Source organism: Narcine bancroftii, chromosome 14 (assembly GCF_036971445.1).
Source record: "Narcine bancroftii isolate sNarBan1 chromosome 14, sNarBan1.hap1, whole genome shotgun sequence".
NCBI lineage: Eukaryota > Metazoa > Chordata > Chondrichthyes > Torpediniformes > Narcinidae > Narcine > Narcine bancroftii.
Window position 1 is genome coordinate 11463841 of NC_091482.1, and position 19854 is coordinate 11483694.

General features: G+C 40.7%; 1 protein-coding gene across 4 annotated transcripts in view; it reads right to left on the reverse strand.

Annotated features, from left to right (window-relative positions):
- LOC138749260 (nuclear pore membrane glycoprotein 210-like) overlaps nt 1–19854 on the reverse strand; it is a 102417-nt gene that overhangs the window by 36338 nt on the left and 46225 nt on the right. For all 4 annotated transcript variants that reach the window (XM_069910424.1, XM_069910423.1, XM_069910422.1 and 1 more), the window contains 8 exons: nt 18869–19090; nt 15683–15856; nt 14283–14475; nt 11528–11625; nt 9674–9781; nt 2186–2287; nt 1979–2107; nt 889–1016 (listed from right to left, as the gene is read on the reverse strand). In XM_069910424.1, the coding sequence (XP_069766525.1) occupies nt 889–1016; nt 1979–2107; nt 2186–2287; nt 9674–9781; nt 11528–11625; nt 14283–14475; nt 15683–15856; nt 18869–19090 (1154 nt within the window). The remainder of the gene's footprint in view (nt 1–888; nt 1017–1978; nt 2108–2185; nt 2288–9673; nt 9782–11527; nt 11626–14282; nt 14476–15682; nt 15857–18868; nt 19091–19854) is intronic.

Consider the following 19854-nt stretch of genomic DNA (forward strand, 5'->3'; position numbering starts at 1 on the left):
TGCTGGAAAACCATGTCCAATTTTTCAAACCCCATGTGCCCCATTAATGAGCTTCCCAAAGCTCCACACAAATGGTTAAAATTGAAATTTTTTTTAGGTTGCACTCCAATTTAAAAAAAATCATAACATGGTGTCTCATACGCTTTGCAGAAGAAAAATCTGTGCATTAATAACCTCACATTGTGAAGTTCTCCTCTGGCAATAATAAATTTGAAAAATTACCTCAATAATGGGATCATTCTTGCTATGTCATTTTTTTAGAGGGTGGGAGGAAACCAGACCACCAGAGGAAACCCACACAGACACAGGCAGAACGTAGAAACTGACAGCGACGGATTGGTACCCAGGTCACTGGTGCTGTAATGGTTCTCTCTCTCTCTCTCTCTCTTTCATCCTTTATTTCTCTTTGCCTTCACTTCCACTCCCCACCTACATTTTTAACTTCTATTTAATTCTTGTCCACTTGTTGCTTGTTCTTAATTTACAAGTAAGATTTTTCTTTTTTTGCTTCATGTGTTATTTTTTATTCATTTATCTCTCACTTTTACATTTCTTTTTGCCTTTCTCTTTTTTATCTGAAATGCATGGAACAGTGGAGTTGCAGGCATACAGCTTCAATTTATAGAATCCAATTAACCTATGAACCTGCTGTCTTTGGTGTGAAGTAGAAGATATTAAACTCTAACCTAGAATTTGTTTAAGAGGTAGAGAACTTGTGTCTAAAGTTTGAAAATCATGCAATAAACACATCTCCTTGATCTGAAAGCGATGAGATAAACGACACTAAAGAGATTAATATAGTTTTTTAAAATAAATATGCATTTATATTTAAATGGTTTACTAAATTGTCTTATTTGAACAACTTTCTGAATCTTGCTCTGTACTTACTCTATGTTGACAATTGGGGATGATGCCTGCAGACTTATATTCATGTAATGAAAGTATCTGTTCAAAAAGGGTTGCTTTAAGAAATCCAGGATTCTCACATTTAAGGTAACAGACTTTCCAATTTCAATCTGAGGAAAAATTAGGCAATTAAATAACTTACTTTTTTTTGTCAAATATATTTTCGTTTAGATTCCTTTGGACTATCCCCTGGATCTCCTGTAATCACAAGGAAGGCCTGCCAGCAGCTATACTTTGTGAGGTGCCTGAGGAGATTCGGTATGTCACTGAAAACTCTCGAAAACTTCTACAGGTGTACCGTGGAGAGCATTCTGGCTGGCTGCATCACTGCCTGGTATGGAGGCACCAACTCTCAGGACAAGAATAAACTCCAGAGAGTTGTTAACATAGCCTGTGACATACAGGCACCAGACTTCTCATCAAGGACATTTACATGAGGTGGTACCTTAAAAAAAATCAGCCTCTATCCTCAAAGACCCCCACCACCCAGGCCACACCGTCCAATCTGCTACCATCGGGAAAAAGGTACAGGAGCCTAAAGACAAGCACTCAACAGCACAAGGACAGCTTTTTCGCTGCTGCCATCAGATTCCTGAATAATCAATGAACTAAAGACACTGCCTTACTTTTCGTGGACGACTATTTTGATTTTTTTAAATTTATAGTAATAATGTGAGTTGGTTGTAATATGAATGTTTGCACCATGATTCTGCCACAAAACACCGAATATCGTGACAATAAATTCTGATACTCTAAATTCTGATTCTGAAATGAGTCTCCTCCTTGAGATGCTAAATTCTACTAATCTGGCACCAGAAGTTCCAGTTTGGCAGTAGATTACAACAATATATTACAGCATTAACTCAATGGGCTGAATAGCCTCCTTCAGCTGCTAGATATCTTTGTGACTCTCAGGAAATAAACAAGAAAAACTTTCACGTATCTTTAATGTTCTGAAGCTTTAAGTATGAAAGTATAATATTCACTTGGTCAAAAAATAACCATTGGTCAGAAGTAGTAGGAGTTTAGTATTAGAGATTTCACTCTGCTCGCAGATTGTTATTATGCTTACCTTATGAATAAGGTCCAGCTCAAAATCTGATATGTCTGATACATGGATCTCAGCCCTGGCTGGACCTTTGCAGGTCAGGCAAAGGTCATATGCTCTCAGTGTCACTATTCCAGGTTGCAGTGGCCTTATCTGCAGCAACAAGAGTTATCAGAGCCAATATGGTCAGTAAATATCAAGAGAAATAGTTAATGATAACTCAATACTGACCTGTACATAATTTTTGGCCTCCATATATGAACTGGTCAAAATCTCAGAGTCCGTAGTATTAACGAAAAAATACCCAGAGCCTTCAGTTAAATAAATTGCTTCCTAAACCAAAATAAAAGGTAAATTACTGTTTCATTCAGAGGCAGCCAACAAAATAAAGAATACCCATCATTCTACTCACCACCTCTTCTCAGTATGTTTTGTTCTACAACATATATCCTTTAAGATAAACAGTACCTAACAGTCGTCCATATCAACAATCTGGATAATAATTTAGTAAATTAGATCAGCAAAATTGCAGATGACACTAAGGTTGGGGCTGATAGTGGACAGCGAGGAAGGCTTTTCAAAGTGTGCAGAAGATCTAGGCCAGCAGGAAAAATGGGCTGCACCATGGCAGAAGGTATTCAATGCATACAAGTGGGAGTTGTTTGGCGGGACAAACCAGGATAGGGCTTGCATAGTAAACACAAGGGCACTGCAGAGTGCAGGAGAGCAGAGGGATATGGGAACCCAGATACCTAATGCTTTCAAAGTGGTAGGTTCACAAAAAGAGTGTTTGGCACATTGGGTTTCATAAATCAAAGTACTGAATATAGGAGTTGAGATGCTATGGTGAAGTTGTATATGATATTGGTGAGGCCAAATTTGGAGTACTGTGTGCAGTGTTGGTTTCCTACCTACAGGAAAGATATCAATAAGATTAAAACAGTGCAGAGAACATTAACTAGAATGTTGCTGGGGCAAGGAGCTGGGTATTAGAGAAAAGTTGAATAGGCTAAGACTTTATTAGCAGTTATTGAGAATACTCTGTTGTGTAAAGAAAGACAATTTAGATCAAGATGTCCCATAGTTTATTTGGATTTCATACAGATATAAGAAACATCATAACAGAATACTGCAAACAGCAAAATAGTAGTTGTTTTGTAGAATCTGTAAAAGCCAAAGTCCAGGAACAGTAAAGCCCCCAGAAAGAGGTTCAATGTTGGAAACTTGCAATCAGACGAAGTGAGAGGAAACTTCCAGGCAAACCTCCAAGCAAAGCTCGAGGATGCAATCCGCCTCACGGAATCGTCCCCTGAAACCCTCTGGGATCAGCTGAAGACTGCCATACTGCAATCCACCGAAGAGGTACTGGGCTTCTCCTCCAGGAAAAACAAGGACTGGTTTGACGAAAACAACCAGGAAATCCAGGAGCTGCTGGCAAAGAAGCGAGCTGCCCACCAGGCTCACCTTGCAAAGCCGTCCTGGCCAGAGAAGAAATGAGCCTTCCGTCGCACATGCAGCCATCTTCAGCGCAAACTCCGGGAGATCCAAAATGAGTGGTGGACTAGCCTCGCCAAACGAACCCAGCTCAGCGCGGACATTGGCGACTTCAGGGGTTTTTACGAGGCTCTAAAGGCTGCGTATGGCCCCTCACCCCAAGTCCAAAGCCCGCTGTGCAGCTCAGACGGCAAAGTCCTCCTCAGCGACAAGATCTCCATCCTCAATCAATGGTCAGAACACTTCCAATCTCTTTTCAGTGCCAACCGCTCAGTCCAAGAATCCGCCCTGCTCCAGCTCCCTCAACAGCCCTTAAGGCTAGAGCTGGATGAGGTCCTCACCCAGGAAGAGACATACAAGGCAATTGAACAACTGAAAAGTGGCAAAGCAGTAGGTATGGATGGAATCCCCCCCCAGAGGTCTGGAAGGCTGGCGGCAAAACTCTGCATGCCAAACTGCATGAGTTTTTCAAGCTCTGCTGGGACCAAGAAAAGCTGCCTCAGGACCTTCGTGATGCCATCATCATCACCCTGTACAAAAACAAAGGCGAGAAATCAGACTGCTCAAACTACAGGGGAATCACGCTGCTCTCCATTGCAGGCAAAATCTTTGCTAGGATTCTCCTAAATAGAATAATACCTAGTATTGCCAAAAATGTTCTCCCAGAATCACAGTGTGGCTTTCGCGCAAACAGAGGAACTACTGACATGGTCTTTGCCCTTAGACAGCTCCAAGAAAAGTGCAGAGAACAAAACAAAGGACTCTACATCACCTTTGTTGACCTCACCAAAGCCAACGACTTGAGTAGGAAAGGGCTTTGGCAAATACTAGAGCGCCTCGGATGCCCCCCAAAGTTCCTCAACATGGTTATCCAACTGCACGAAAACCAACAAGGTCGGGTCAGATACAGCAATGAGCTCTCTGAACCCTTCTCCATTAACAATGGCGTGAAGCAAGGCTGCGTTCTCGCACCAACCCTCTTTTCAATCTTCTTCAGCATGATGCTGAAACAAGCCATGAAAGACCTCAACAATGAAGACGCTGTTTACATCCGATACCGCACAGATGGCAGTCTCTTCAATCTGAGGCACCTGCAAGCTCACACCAAGACACAAGAGCAACTTGTCCGTGAACTACTCTTTGCAGACGATGCCGCTTTAGTTGCCCAGTCAGAGCCAGCTCTTCAACGCTTGACGTCCTGTTTTGCGGAAACTGCCAAAATGTTTGGCCTGCAAGTCAACCTGAAGAAAACTGAGGTCCTCCATCAGCCAGCTCCCCACCATGACTACCAGCCCCCCCCCCACATCTCCATCGGGCACACAAAACTCAAAACGGTCAACCAGTTTACCTATCTCGGCTGCACCATTTCATTGGATGCAAGGATCGACAACGAGACAGACAACAGACTCGCCAAGGCAAATAGCGCCTATGGAAGACTACACAAAAGAGTCTGGAAAAACAACCAACTGAAAAACTTCACAAAGATTAGCGTATACAGAGCCGTTGTCACACCCACACTCCTGTTCGGCTCCGAATCATGGGTCCTTTACCGGCATCACTTACGGCTCCTAGTACGCTTCCACCAGCGTTGTCTCCGCTCCATCCTCAACATTCATTGGAGCGACTTCATCACCAACATCGAAGTACTTGAGATGGCAGAGGCCGACAGCATCGAATCCACGCTGCTGAAGATCCAACTGCGCTGGGTAGGTCACGTCTCCAGAATGGAGGACCATCGCCTTCCCAAGATCGTGTTCTATGGCGAACTCTCCACTGGCCACCGAGACAGAAATGCACCAAAGAAGAGGTACAAGGACTGCCTAAAGAAATCTCCTGGTGCCTGCCACATTGACCACCGCCAGTGGGCTGATATCGCCTCAAACCGTGCAGCTCGGCGCCTCACAGTTCGGCGGGCAGCAACCTCCTTGGAAGAAGACCGCAGAGCCCACCTCACTGACAAAAGACAAAGGAGGAAAAGCCCAACACCCAACCCCAACCAACCAATTTTCCCTTGCAACCGTGTCTGCCTGTCCCGCATCAGACTTGTCAGTCACAAACGAGCCTGCAGCTGACGTGGACATTACCCCTCCATAAATCTTCATCCGCGAAGCCAAGCCAAAGAAGAGAAAAAACTATTTGATATAGCATTTTCACCGAGGTGTGTTATACATCTGAGAATGAGGGGAGATTTGATAGTTATAGAAAATAATGAGGTAAATGCAAATAGGCTTTTGTCCACTGAGGTTTGCTGATACAGGAATAAGAGGACATGGGTGAAGGATGAAAGGAGAAATGTTTGAGGGGAACCTCATCACTCAGAGGGTGAAGGTGTGGAGTGAGTTGCCAGCAGAAGTAATGGACGTGGGTTTGATCTCAATATTTAAGAGAAATTTGGATAGATAAATAGATTGGAGAAAAATGGAGGGCTATGGTCCACGTGTAGAGGAGACAAGGTGAAAAAATAGTTCTGCATGGATTGGATGCTTATAGTTTTCTATGGATATGACAATAAACTTTCATTTACTCATAGATATACTGATTTAATCTACAATTTATTTGCCAAGAAAGGAACAAATGCAAACAACATTGTGCAATATCATAGCACCAGGGTTTTTCAAAGGGAAAAGGCCTTTATTTTAGTTCTATGGCTTATCACACAACTGCATTTTTTAACCATGGTAGTTGAACACAGAGACAAATAAAGCCACACAGATGGATGAAATTTTGGTACCCGTTTCAGGCTGGGTCTGTCTTGTGGTATTCACTAGCAGGCATTCGGATTTAACTGTTCGTTGCTGCATGCTGATTGACCTTACCAATCAAATATTAAAAACTAGTGCTGAAAGAAGAGTAGCAAGGAGAGTGGGGGCATGTGTGTCAGTGTTTGAACAACAGCAAAAGCACAAAGAATAGATATCAGATTTATTGTTAGAGTACATACATGACCTCACATACAACTCCGAGATTCTTTTTCCTGCGGGCCAGACATTAGTGAAGGATGAAAGGAGAAATGTTTGAGGGGAACCTCATCACTCAGAGGGTAAATTACCATTTATTGTCTCTTTGGCTTGGCTTCGCGGACGAAGATTTATGGAGGGGGTAAAAGTCCACGTCAGCTGCAGGCTCGTTTGTGGCTGACAAGTCCGATGCGGGACAGGCAGACACGGTTGCAGCGGTTGCAGGGGAAAATTGGTTGGTTGGGGTTGGGTGTTGGGTTTTTCCTCCTTTGCCTTTTGTCAGTGAGGTGGGCTCTGCGGTCTTCTTCAAAGGAGGTTGCTGCCCGCCAAACTGTGAGGCGCCAAAAAAATTGTATACAACGAATACATTTAAGCAAATAAATAAATGTAAGCAAGCCGACAATGCAATATAGAGATGAAAAAAAATAAAGTGTATAGTAAGAGTCCTTAAATAGGTTCCTGATTGAGTTTGTTGTTGAGGAGTCTGACGGTGGAGGGGTAGCAGCTGTTCCTGAACCTGGTGGTGTGAGTCTTGTGACACTATACCCATTTTCTGATGATAGCAACGAGAACAGAGCTGTGCTGGGTGGTGTGGATCCTTGATGATTGCTGCTTATCTCCAACAGCTGTGTTCTTAATGTAGGGTTTTGCCTGTGATATCCTGGGCTGTGTTCACTACCTTTTGCAGAGCCTTACACTCAGGGGTATTGGTATCCCCATACCAGACCATGATGCAGCTGGTCAGCACACTTTCCTTCACACATCTGTAAAAATGTGCCAGGGTTTCCGATGTCATAACAAACCTCTGCAAACTCCTGAGGAAGTAGAGGCACTAATGTGTTTTCTTCACGATGCCATTAGAATAAGGGAAATAAATTATCCCAGCTCAGCATCCAACACTGAAGCTCCCAGCCAAACTGAGAAAGCTGTAATTAACTGCAAGAGATTGAGAGTCAAAGTGCTGTGCAGCATGGAAACAGGCCCTTGGGCCAAACTTGTCCAAGCCAGCCAAGGTGCCATACTGAGCTAGTTCCATGTGCCTGCATTTGGCCCATGTCCAAGTAACTGCCTAAATCTATCTTAAGGTGGTAATCATATTTGCATTAACCAGCTCATTCCATGAATCTGCTATTTTCTGTGTGAAAAACTTGCCTATCAGGTACGCTTTAAACCTTTCCCCTCTCACTTGTGCATTCTAGTTTCAGACTTTAATATACCACGTCTATCACTAACTCCTGGAAGACTGGATGCATAGTGGTACGAAACATGCTGGCATACAGACAACCCTACTATTATTTCTAACATATGCCTGGGCAGATCCATGAGATGAAGGCTAGGAAGGAGCCCGCCTCCAAGCTCTTGCAGGAAGTTCTGTAGAACCAAGAGAGTATAATCACCACTCGGAAGCCGAACAAGCTTGTGCAAGGACCTTGCATCAATTGACAACAACTATTGATGCAGGTAGCAGCTGTGGTGAGGCGAAGATGGAGGCCACACAACTGGAGTCCTGATCTTGACCTCATGGGAGCATCTTGAAGCCAGACCAAGAGCTGAACTGATAGTAAAATTCTGAATTATTGATCCCCAGTCCTTGCTATCTTCATTCATCTCCTTGGAGTCAGATCTCTGGGCAATCTAAGAAAGACCCTGCTCTTGTTGAAAAGGTACATGTGCACATGAGAGTGGCATGCATGACACTGGGAACAACCTGCCCTTGCATGCTTTTTCTCCGTTCATTCAGGAGTAACCTGATGATAGGCAGGATCTCTTTCAGGTATAAAAGGTTGTTGCTGCTGTCCATCATCCTTCTTTTCCAAGAGGATTATTGAACTGCTCAGGAGTTCCTCCCCCATGAAAGCAGCAATCTACTCATAGATTGTATACTGTTGCTTCATGAGAATAGAAATCTGGTCACAAGGGAAAATTCAAAGCCTGCTGGCACATTGTTTTTTTTGCTTTCTAACCTTTTAGTCCACTGAGTCTATGTTCGCTCTCTATTGTTGATCCCCAAACTAAACAACTGGGCAATTCATCTACCAACCAGCTGATCTTAATGAGGCGGGAGGAAGCTGGCTTCAAGATGCTCCCATGAGGTCAAGATCAGAACTGGAGAGTTGTGTGGCCTCCATCTTCGCCTCACCACAGCTGTTACTTGCATCAATAGTTGTTGACAATTGCTGCAAGGTCCTTGCACAAGCTTGTTCAGCTTCCGATTGGTGATTATACTCTCTTGGTTCTACAGAACTTCCTGCAAGAGCTTGGAGGCGGGCTCCTTCCTAGCCTTCATCTCATGGATCTGCCCAGGCATATGTTACACGCAACTCAGTGTTCATTTGAATGGGTGAAGCAATACAATCACACCCCAATGTTTCCGACTTCTATCCATTCATTAGATTTTTTGTTATGGTTTTGTTCCTATTATATACTTCAGTGATCGTTTCATGGGTGACATTTTTACTTTTTTTTAAACTTCTGCTGTAATTATTTCCACCACTCAAATCATACTCAGACTGATCAATTTTGGATCAAAATAGATGCAATAAGCTGTGATGACATTTGTTCGGCATAGCTTCGACCTTTTTAATCGATTCATGCTGGCTTTTATTGCTTCTATCTTCCATTTCTACATCACCATGTTAAAACCATTCTCCACCAGACATCCCATCAAGAAAATGAACACAGAGTTGGTGTTGAAATTCTGGAGTGAATCAGAAATCCATGAACTTTTGTTGAGATTCAAAATCTTTGTTATTAAGTATATTATCAATGTAAAAACTTTCTAAAATTACAATAGTAAATTTAGGCCCAACTGAAGGAAATCTTCAATAAAAGTTACTTAAAGTTAACTTTTTTCTCATTTTGTTTAAAAAAAGTTGTGAGATAGGATTAACGTCTTTCATTTTTCCATTCTCTTAATCCATGTGTGGCTTTATCTTGTGAGGTAATGTATTATAGATAATGTGTAATTTGGCAATGTGTAAATTTGGTAGGGCTCTAGGCCATTCTACATTGTTCAAATAGCATGCAACAACTGTATGTACTTACATTTCACGATAAGTTCTGCCTGTACTTACATTTCACAATAATTTCCGTCTGTACTTACATTTTACAATAATTTCTGGGATCATTTGGTGAGAATTGGGTCATGTTAAGGCCAGTTAAATCAAATTCAACTTGAATAAAATTGGAAGACTTATAAACTTATCTCATTGTATTTCACAAAAGAAACCTTAAATTATATTCTTCAATATTTAAATGCATGTCCTACCGAAATATTAGGATGATTGTACACAGTGAGGTTTCTTGGAAGCAAAGACACATCATCCACCAACAATAAATCAATTGCGGCTGTGAGTGGCACAAATAAATCATTCCTCTGCAGAAAATGAAACACAAATATTTTCACAATTAATTACTGTACTGGATTCAGTATATTATTAAAATAAAAATGCACCACACTGGTGTCCACCACTTGATGCTGGAAAAAGCACACTGGGATGGTAATGTGCGATTAAACTGTCCACATTTGGCCTGGTGCAGGAAACACACAAAATTAATCCTTCTTCTTTATTACGCCATGATTACAGATTCCAGTTAGCACAAATATCGTCGATTATTACCTTAGGGTGGATCAATCTAATTTTATAACTAAATAGTGCCAGCTGAAGCTAGCCAGTTTTGACTGAAGCCATTCCACCAGTTCTTAAAAAGGAAGAATTCTTCTTTGCATCAGATGGAAGTCATTCCTCGGGTTTTGGCAGTCTGAACAGTCCCAGCTTTGATAGTTCTGCATATTACTCTGTTATCACAGTATGGAAGCTTGAATATTTTGACATGTCCTAAATCAAATATTTGGGAAGAGGTGGCCAGCACAAAGAATAAAGTGGTGGGTGCAACATTTGGAGGGACAGACTGAAAGAGGAACGTTGTCTTCCATAAGAACTACTAGTCATTAGAAAACTCATGGGTCACAGGAGTTAAAATCTTGTATTCCCCATTTTGCAGATGGCTAGCCTATTTAGAAACTGCTTTAAACCCCACTCACAAGATTCCTGCTAATAAATTTAAAATGGGTTGTTTTGTTCAGGTTGGTTTAGTGTTCTTATCAATTTTTGTCTTTCAATTATTTTAGCCTGAAGGCATTGATTCCCAAATGGAGTTATAGTATTACCAATTGCTCTCCAATGTGTTTTATCAACTAATTTTAAGTTGTATCCTAACTTAATGTAGACTTACAGCGAGGGTTGCTGGTTACCCAATAGAGGATTGAATCCTACATTAATCACGAAATCTTATTTAGGGGCAAAAGAAAAACTCCTGAAAAATTCATCAAATTAACCAACATCTGTGGAGGCAAAGGGAAGGTTGATATTTGGGTCATCAGGAATGAGATTGCAGAGGGAAGATAGCCTGTATATAAAAGTGAGAGGAAGAGGTGAAACGGAGGCAATAAGTAGGAAGAGGGTGGGTGGGTGTCGAACATTAGGCAGATGGAACTGAGTGAGTGAGGGAGGGGAGGGTAGAGATAGAGGTTGGTAGGTGATGGGTGGAACCAAATAAGGGAGGGATGATAGGCAGATAGAGCCAGGTAGGCAAGGAGAAAGGGACCCAGTTCCATCTTCTTAATCTTCCTACCCCTTCTCTGTTTCAATCTACCACCTACTAGTCTTTGCCTCACCCCTCCCCTCTCAGTTCAATGTACAGGCTACCTTCCATCTACACTGAGTTCTGATGCAGCAGAAATGGTGATCAATTCTTTACCTCCAAAGATGCTGCTGGACTCACAGAGGTTTTCCAGCAGTTTATTTATCGCTCCAGCCTCCAGCTCCTGTAGACCCAATGTGGGTCAAGTTTTAGAGTTGAAGAATTACACTAAAAATGTTCAAAACATATAGAAGCATACACGATAGATTTAATTCAGAAAATAACTTTTGTACTTGACATCTGATAAAAGGTTGAGAAAATTTCATTTTAAATTCTTCCAATATATTTGTAACAAGGTTGACAAAATAATGCAAAACACTGGATCCTTGACTGGAAAGACTTTTTAAAAATGTACAGAAGATAGAAATTTAAAGGTACATATTGATTTGCATAACTAAAAGCTATATTGGTAACTTACATCAGGAGTTATTTCAGAATGAGTCTTTTGATAACCAATCAAATTTACTGAAATGGACACAGTTCCTTTCCTTTTGTAAACTATAACCATTCTATGACCTGTCATTGAAAAAAATAAACATAATATGGACACTCAGTTTTGAGATAGAAACATAGGAAAATGTTGAGTAAAACAAAAATCTCCAACAATTGTCATTAAGGAAAACACTTCACCCTTCAATTTGATCAACTCTAGCAATTCTTTGTTTCGAGAATGAGTTTAGCACTTTCTACATTCATAGATCCTGCTTCAGTCGTGTAATAGCTGAATTGCCAATAATGACCGAATTGAAGGCTTTCTAATAGTGAGCTCAAATGCTGCTCAAAGCTGAATAACTTTATGAAACTTGAAATTCATAACATGATAAACAGCATCGCCATTTCCATCTTAACCAGCAGAGCTTGAATTTGAAGTCTGCACCTGAAAGTTTTAAAATATTATTCCTACAGTACAGCTCTCTTTACACTTGACAGAGCTGACCTTTTCTTTAACAGGTTTGTGAGATCACTCGAATTATTTTTCTCCATCCACAAAAGTTTAGGATTACAGATATGTGATGAGAAATTCAATCGCAAAAACATTGATTTTTCTTCACTGCTAGAAATTGAAAATCAATTTTACTTGGAAGTGAAACAGGACAGTGACCAGATGGTTTCATAATCACCCTGAAAATCTGATTAGACACTTCATTGTAGAAATTAGCTTTGACTCTGACAAAATTTCCAACTCAATCCTTATGCCACTGCAAAGGTACCTGGGCTAATCTGTGATAGGGACATAGGAATGTACAAACTTAAAGCAAGAATAGGTCATTCAGCACCTTGAGCCTCCTCCATCATTCGGTAAGATCAAATTGTAACCTTAACTCCATTCTCAGTTACCTCCTATAATCTTTCACACAATTATTTATCAAAAATCTATCAACTCTAAAAAATATTCAAAGGATCTGCTTCCACAAACTTTCGAAGTTAATTTAAAAAGATTCACAACCTCTGACAGAGGGAAAAAAAAATGCTTCTTCATTGTCTTTCATGACTGACAATCCTATTTAAACATTAACCATTGGCTTTAGATTTTCCTGAAAGGGAAAACCTCCTCGACACATTCACCCATATTTTAGATTTGATTTACCAGTAAAACATCGTTGGAATGCAGTAGTTGGGGTCCAAGATTTCATATGCATTACAGCCGAGTTGCGGAACAGATGCATATATGTCAGAGTGTCCATGGATAATCAAACCCAAATAGCCACTCTCCCCGCTGCCGACAGCCCCCCTCCCTGCTGTCAACAGCCCTCCTCTTCACAATATATTTACTTATTTTTTTTGTGTCATTGGCAAATTTAGCAACCATGCTTTTGGCGCTAACCAGTTCACACCACAAACTGACATTGTTCATAAGTGCTCAAGATACAGATCTTTTGAATAAATTGAAGACCCAATAAACTTTCCAATTGCTTGATGCAATAATCCACTAGAATTTATGGAATTCATCGCAGGACGTTGACAAGTAAAATAGTTGTTGGCTACCCACTGCAATGCTCCAGGCTCAACCATTTGGGTGTACAAAAACTTCTAGGGAATTGCTATGTTCTTTAATTTAACTGGGTAAGAGCAGAAATTAAATTAAGTGCTGCTCTGATCAAGATCAGAAAAAAGCTACAGAAGGTGGTGAATGCAACTCAGCCATCATGCAAACTTCCCTCCTCTCCATGGACTCCAACTGCATTTCCTGCTGCCTAGGAGAGGCAGGCAATATGCTGAAGGACCCATCATACCCCAGATATGCCCTATTCTCCCTTCTCCCATTGGGGAGAAATTTATTGAAGAGTGTGAAATCACACATCAGAAGTTTCAAGTTTCAGGCTTCAGAATGAACATCACAATCGAGGACTCATGCTGCCTTGCTTTGTGCTGACTGAACATCTTTCTAATTTGGATGGCTGTATGAACATTAGCCTTCATCTGTTAGACAGCTTGCAGAAGAATCCTTTTCATTGTACAGGTATAATGCAACAAATAAACTTAAATTACTGAACTAATGAAGTGAGTGGGTTTAAGGAAGATCCCACTCCACAAGGAAATTTCCCCAGGAAGAATTGATTGGGTTGAAGGAAGACCCCACTCCACAAGGAAATTTCCCCAGGAAGAATTGATTGGGTTGAAGGAAGATCCCACTCCACAAGGAAATTTCCCCAGGAAGAAATGATTGGGTTGAAGGAAGATCCCACTCCACAAGGACATTTCCCCAGGAAGAATTGATTAGGTTTAAGGAAGATCCCACTCCACAAAGAAATTTCCCCAGGAAGAATTGATTGTAATCATGATCTCATGAAGTTTGCACTGATGAATTCTGTATATAAGGAATATGCTTCACTCAAGATTATAAGTTATGTTACGATACAACATTCACTCGATTTTGATGGCAAATAAATCATTTTATATTATGCAACTATCTGCCTCTTGCTCCACTTTGGTCCTCTTGCTGCTATGGGAAAGAAATCCTGCAAGTTAGGTCATGAGGTCAGTTTATCAGATTTCTTCAATTCTTTTTAAATAGCTACTGGAGTGTTCCTTTATACCGCACAGATTAAACAGATTCTGGTACTCCACCTGACCAAAGACAATTGCCGAAAAAAAAATTCTCACAGGCCCTTTTGTCATTCTGATATGTTTTTACATTATAAGATGCTTGGGCTCAGCACACAATACATTACCATGTAGCCGCTTCTGTCCACTCCCATCATCTCTGAAAATCATTTCCATAAGTATCGAAGGATGAAGACTGCCCAGAGAAGTGTTAGATGATTTCCAATTAATTAGCAGCGAGGTAAAGTTATCAAATTTCCTTCCATGTTGATCATATGCTGTCAGTTCCAAAATGGTATTCCTGCAGAAAGAAACGGGTACCTGGTCAAACAAAAAAAAACATAAAATGAATATGGAAATCATGTAAATAACAATTTTTTTAAATAAATAATATTTTAAAACAAGCCATGTTTAGTTAAGCCTGTGTGTGAGAAAGCACATTTTTAAAAGAAGAAATTGTAAAGCTGAATTATGAACTAGATTAATATAAATGACAGGTTTTTAAACTCAGAGAAGCAAATAATTTTAATTTCTGATTCTATTTTGACCTATTTTTGACCATGACAAATTGATTTCATAAATCAATTGATTGAAGGACTTAAAAAATATAAATGGTCTTGGCTGCATTGCACATCATTAAAGCAAATAGGTTGTTCACTTAAACCCAATGGAATTTGGACTACTTTTCCAATTCATGCTGCAATGATTGGAGATTAAACCAGCAAGTGCTTCTAGCATGGAAATAAAAATATTGAACAACTTTTTGCCATTTCAGTTAAGTCATAGATAGAGCAGTGAAGCTTGTCATATTCTGTTGAATATTTTGCTTAAAACCTTTTCAGCTTGTTTTCAACATTTCCAATTTGTGTTATAAATTCCTATTAAAAGCCAAAAAATACATCATATTTAGCCTTAGGAAAATTCAGTTTATTCAATGATCAAATATTTAGGATCAACAGAACATTTTGGTTGAATAGCTTATGTTCTAAATTACTGCCTCAAATTTCTCCTTTTAACTCTTTAGTGACATTCTCTTTCAAGCTCATTTTGGACTGTCACGTGACATGAGCAAATGTGTGCAAAATATGTCATTTAAAACCTTACAACAGTTTGGACTCGCCTTTTTAAAACTCTGGATTTTTAGAAAGGATACCACCTCATAATCTGGGTTGTCATTCACAGCATGCTTTTTTAGAAGTTATTTTTCCCATGTAGAGGTTGCAGCTTGGACCTGGACAATGAAGACAGCTGAGTGGGGATGGAATCATGTTATTCTTTTCCCCCGCACAAAAACTGCTTCAAGGCTCAGCACAGTCTTCATTGTCTGCCCCAATTCCTGGAGTCTGAAGCCTTGCACTCGGCTTTTTGCAGCCCTCAGGCGCCTCATAAAAGGCTTGTGTGAGAGGGAATTGTGTCCTTCACCAATGATACAGATTTGTTTTATGTATTTTAGCAACATTTCTTATATATAATACAGAAACTTGTAAACTTGACCTCAGCTAACAAACAAAATCCTTTTTCATCTTACCAGCTGTTTGCTGTGCTGTAACAGAGGGCAAGGAAGACCAAGTTCACGTGACTTGTAAACAGGAGTCAAAGTCAAACTGGCGGGCAAAGCGCAGACAAATTTCACTTTAATGTGTTCAACAGCCGGATTGGGGTTCAGCAAGCTTGGCTGATTACCAACTTTCAATGTCAAAAACTAGGATGGAAAGAAGAATGAAAAGTCCATTTCATGCTTAGAAGCTCTGTTCTTAATCTCTAAAACAGTAATTTTGCACTCAAAATATACTAATTTCTGTAGGCTTTAAGAAATTCAAAACTAAAAAATGCGTTGAAGGAGAACTTCAATCCGTTAAAACTCGCTTTAAAAATGCCAAATGTCATGCAGAATAAAAGAGGCAAAAAGATCAGCTATCTGGAGCATAGTCGGCAGAATGTCTGATCAAATTACACTGGACAACGAAGATTTTGCTTCCTGAACACTGTTGGATGTATTTTATGGATTTTGAGCTGCTGATCATGAAAATCACCTTAAAGTTTTCAATCACATCCCATTTTTAAGATATAACCTATTTTTGTGATTTCCTGTCATATTTCAAGTCTACTAGTGTATTGCCCACAAAGCAAGCTGTTTTAGTCAGTCTAAGCATGCCTAGGCATGCACAGGGTGCAAGGACTATGCAAATATTGTCTTAAGCCTTGGGGCATTTAAAGATTTTTTTGGCAACTTCAGACCGCCAAACCTCATCCAGCTAATTGACAACATGCTTCAAGCAGACAAAACCACGAAATGCAACATGTCATTGAAAATTCAGTTTCTGGGGGGGTGGGGGGTGGCTTGGGAGGAGGGAGGGGGGGGGATAAAAAGGCACTGTATATGTGTGAAAAAGAAAAAGTGTATATCATGGCTAATGTGATTTATGGTGTGAAAAATTTAAAAAAAAAATTCAGTTTCTGCATTCGCACTGGGCCTTCTTCACTGCTGATCTTGGTGCAGGTCATTGACGAACATAATAAAAGGTTTCACCAGGATATTGAGACCATGGAAAAGCGCTATTAGAATGACTGGAATCCATCAGTGCTGGTCAATTATTGTTGGACTCTGACACAAGAGGCATCAGATGCTGAGTACAAATGAAAATCAGCGACAAAACATTATTAGGGCAGTTAAATTAATGCAATGTGTCGGCGTCATTATGCTATTAAACATGATACATTTAATAAAAGCTAATGTAATGTTTCTCCAACTTCCTACGTGATACAGGAAATCTGAAATCGTCTGTCAGAATCCCCAATATTTTATGAGGAAGCAAACCTTGGGGTAAAAATGGTTGTCCAGTGTTAAAATCTTCTCTGGCTTGGCTTCGCGGATGAAGATTTATGGAGGGGTAATGTCCACGTCAGCTGCAGGCTTGTTGGTGACTGACAAGTCCGATGTGGGACAGGCAGGCACGGTTGCAGCGGTTGCAGGGGAAAATTGGTGGGTTGGGGTTGGGTGTTGGGTGTTTCCTCCTTTGTCTTTTGTCAGTGAGGTGGGCTCTGAGGTCTTCTTCAAAGGAGGTTGCTGCCCACCGAACTGTGAGGCACCAAGATGCACGGTTGGAGGTGAGATCAGCGGTGGTCAATGTGGCAGGCACCAAGAGATTTCTTTACGCAGTCCTTGTACCTTTTCTTTGGTGCACCTCTGTCACGGTGGCCAGTGGAGAGCTCGCCATAGAACACGATCTTGGGAAGGCGATGGTCCTCCATTCTGGAGACGTGACCCACCCAGTGCAGTTGGATCTTCAGCAGCGTGGATTCGATGCTTGCGGACTCTGCCAGCTCGAGTACTTCGATGTTGGTGATGAAGTCATTCCAATGAATGTTGAGGATGGAGCGGAGACAGTGATGATGCCTGTAAAGGACCCATGATTCAGACCGAACAGGAGCGTGGGTATGACAACGGCTCTGTACGCGCTGTGTTTCTTCAGGTGGTTGTTTTTCCAGACTCTTTTGTGTAGTCTTCCAAAGGCGCTATTTGCCTTGGCGAGCCTGTTGTCTATCTCTTTGTCGATCCTTGCATCAGATGAAATGGTGCAGCTGAGGTAGGTAAGCTGGTTGACCGTTTTGAGTTCTGTGTGCCCGCTGGAGATGTGGGGGGGCTGGTACTCATGGTGGAGAGCTGGCTGACGGAGGACCAGAGTTTTCTTCAGGCTGACTTCCAGGCCAAACATTTTGGCAGTTTCCGCAAAACAGGACGTCATGCGCTGGAGAGCTGGCTCCGAATGGGCAACTAAAGCGGCATCGTCTGCAAAGAGTAGTTCACGGACAAGTTGCTCTTGTGTCTTGGTGTGAGCTTGCAGGCGCCTCAGATTGAAGAGACTGCCATCCGTGCGGTACCGGATGTAAACAGCGTCTTCATTGTCGAGGTCTTTCATGGCTTGTTTCAGCATCATGCTGAAGAGGATAGTAAATCCAGTGTTAGGATCCACATAAATCACAAGATGCCAGCACTCCCTTCCAGACACTGCTGATTTGTGGCCTGGCAAGCTTCTTTATCAGACATACTCGACAGTGGATCGGGAAGCCACAACGATCAAAAATAGTTTTGCAATACATTGAAAATACTGAAGATTCTCTTTGAAATGAAAGACATTATGTTTTTTGTTCTATTTTTGATTAAGGAATAACTACCAAACTGGAATCATTTCATATTAAAACAACATCTAAACATATCAACAGAAAGTAAGGAATGTCATTTTTTCTTCTACTGAAAGCACTCTAATTGAACACCTCAGTCCATGGCTAAATTACCACAAAGCAGAAAATGTTCCAACTAAAATGTGTTCTTACTATTCACAACAATATTTGATCAAATTTCACAAATTCATACAAGGTTTTGGTATGCCAAATTTAGAAAATCCCCGCCATCGAGAATTCAAGCAATCAGCAGTCTCAAGCAACCGGCAAAAAAAAGGTTAAAAAAATACAAACATTTAGAATTGGAAACCCTAGTGGTTAGTTTGCAAATCATTCAACAAGCAACCAGCAAATTCACTTATCCAGCATCTACCAATCCCCAGAGCTGCTGGATACCGTGGTTTTACTGCATTAATCAAGTGTTGTTCATAAAACCATGAGGTTTCATTTTTATTTTATGAATTCACAAGTGACTTAATACATTCTGGAAAAGTGAGAATCAAATCACCCTTACATGATACCTCTTTCTTACCTGTTCTCCTAAGGCTACACATATGACTTTAAACCCATGATGGTTTTTCTTTTTCACCAGTGGAGCTCGTTGTTGTTCGATGATGACTGTATTTTTTTTTTCACCACTCAAATCTGTGAAGAATCCTGATGGTTCCAACACCCAAGGTGTGGGACCTCCTTCGAACAGCATTTCTTTTGAAGAAGTGAGAGTGACAATAGCGACCGCAACCGGATCGATAGCCTGACATTAGGAGCAGAATAGTGAATGCCTTGGAATCATTCCCCTGAGATGAAATCTAAAGTATTAACAAACATAGGCTCATGGTTCTTGTTGACAGAATCATAAATTATTAAAATGATTTTCACATTCAAGTTACATGATTTGGAAAAGGTCACATTTGGCACGTCGTTAAAATAAACTATTCCTAACATTTATCACAAATACAAATCACGTGCCAGGGGAAAGCAAGAAAGGAGATGTTTCGTCGATAGAAAAGCTTTACTTTCTTTCACAAGGTTGAGAAGCACTAAACATTTTTTAAATACACAACATATTGTGGTCCATTTCCCCAACTCTATATCCCCCTCATCTTCAATTGAAACCAAAGATTTCTCGCTGAGTAGTTTCAAAGGCTTCAGTCACCCTTTGACGGCACCCTTATTCCCATACCTTGTTTTATGTAGGTGTTCCAAACAACCAAAAGAAGTAATCAGAAATGGAAGCTCTAGATGATTTTCCCCAATCAAATTGTTTGTTAGGAAAGAACAAACAGCAGAAACTACCTATCCAATTCAGCTAATTGAGATTCAAGATTCCTTTATTGTCACATAATAAAGACAGTGCAATATAACACAAAATTTGCTTTCGTCTGCCATAAGGCAGACTGATGCGCCAATGTCAGAAATTGCCTGAAGCGCCTCTTATAGTCAGAAAAAGAGAAGCAAATGAATCCCTCTCGAGTCACCGAGGGTCCATGGATTTGCCTCCAGCACTGCTGCAGCCCC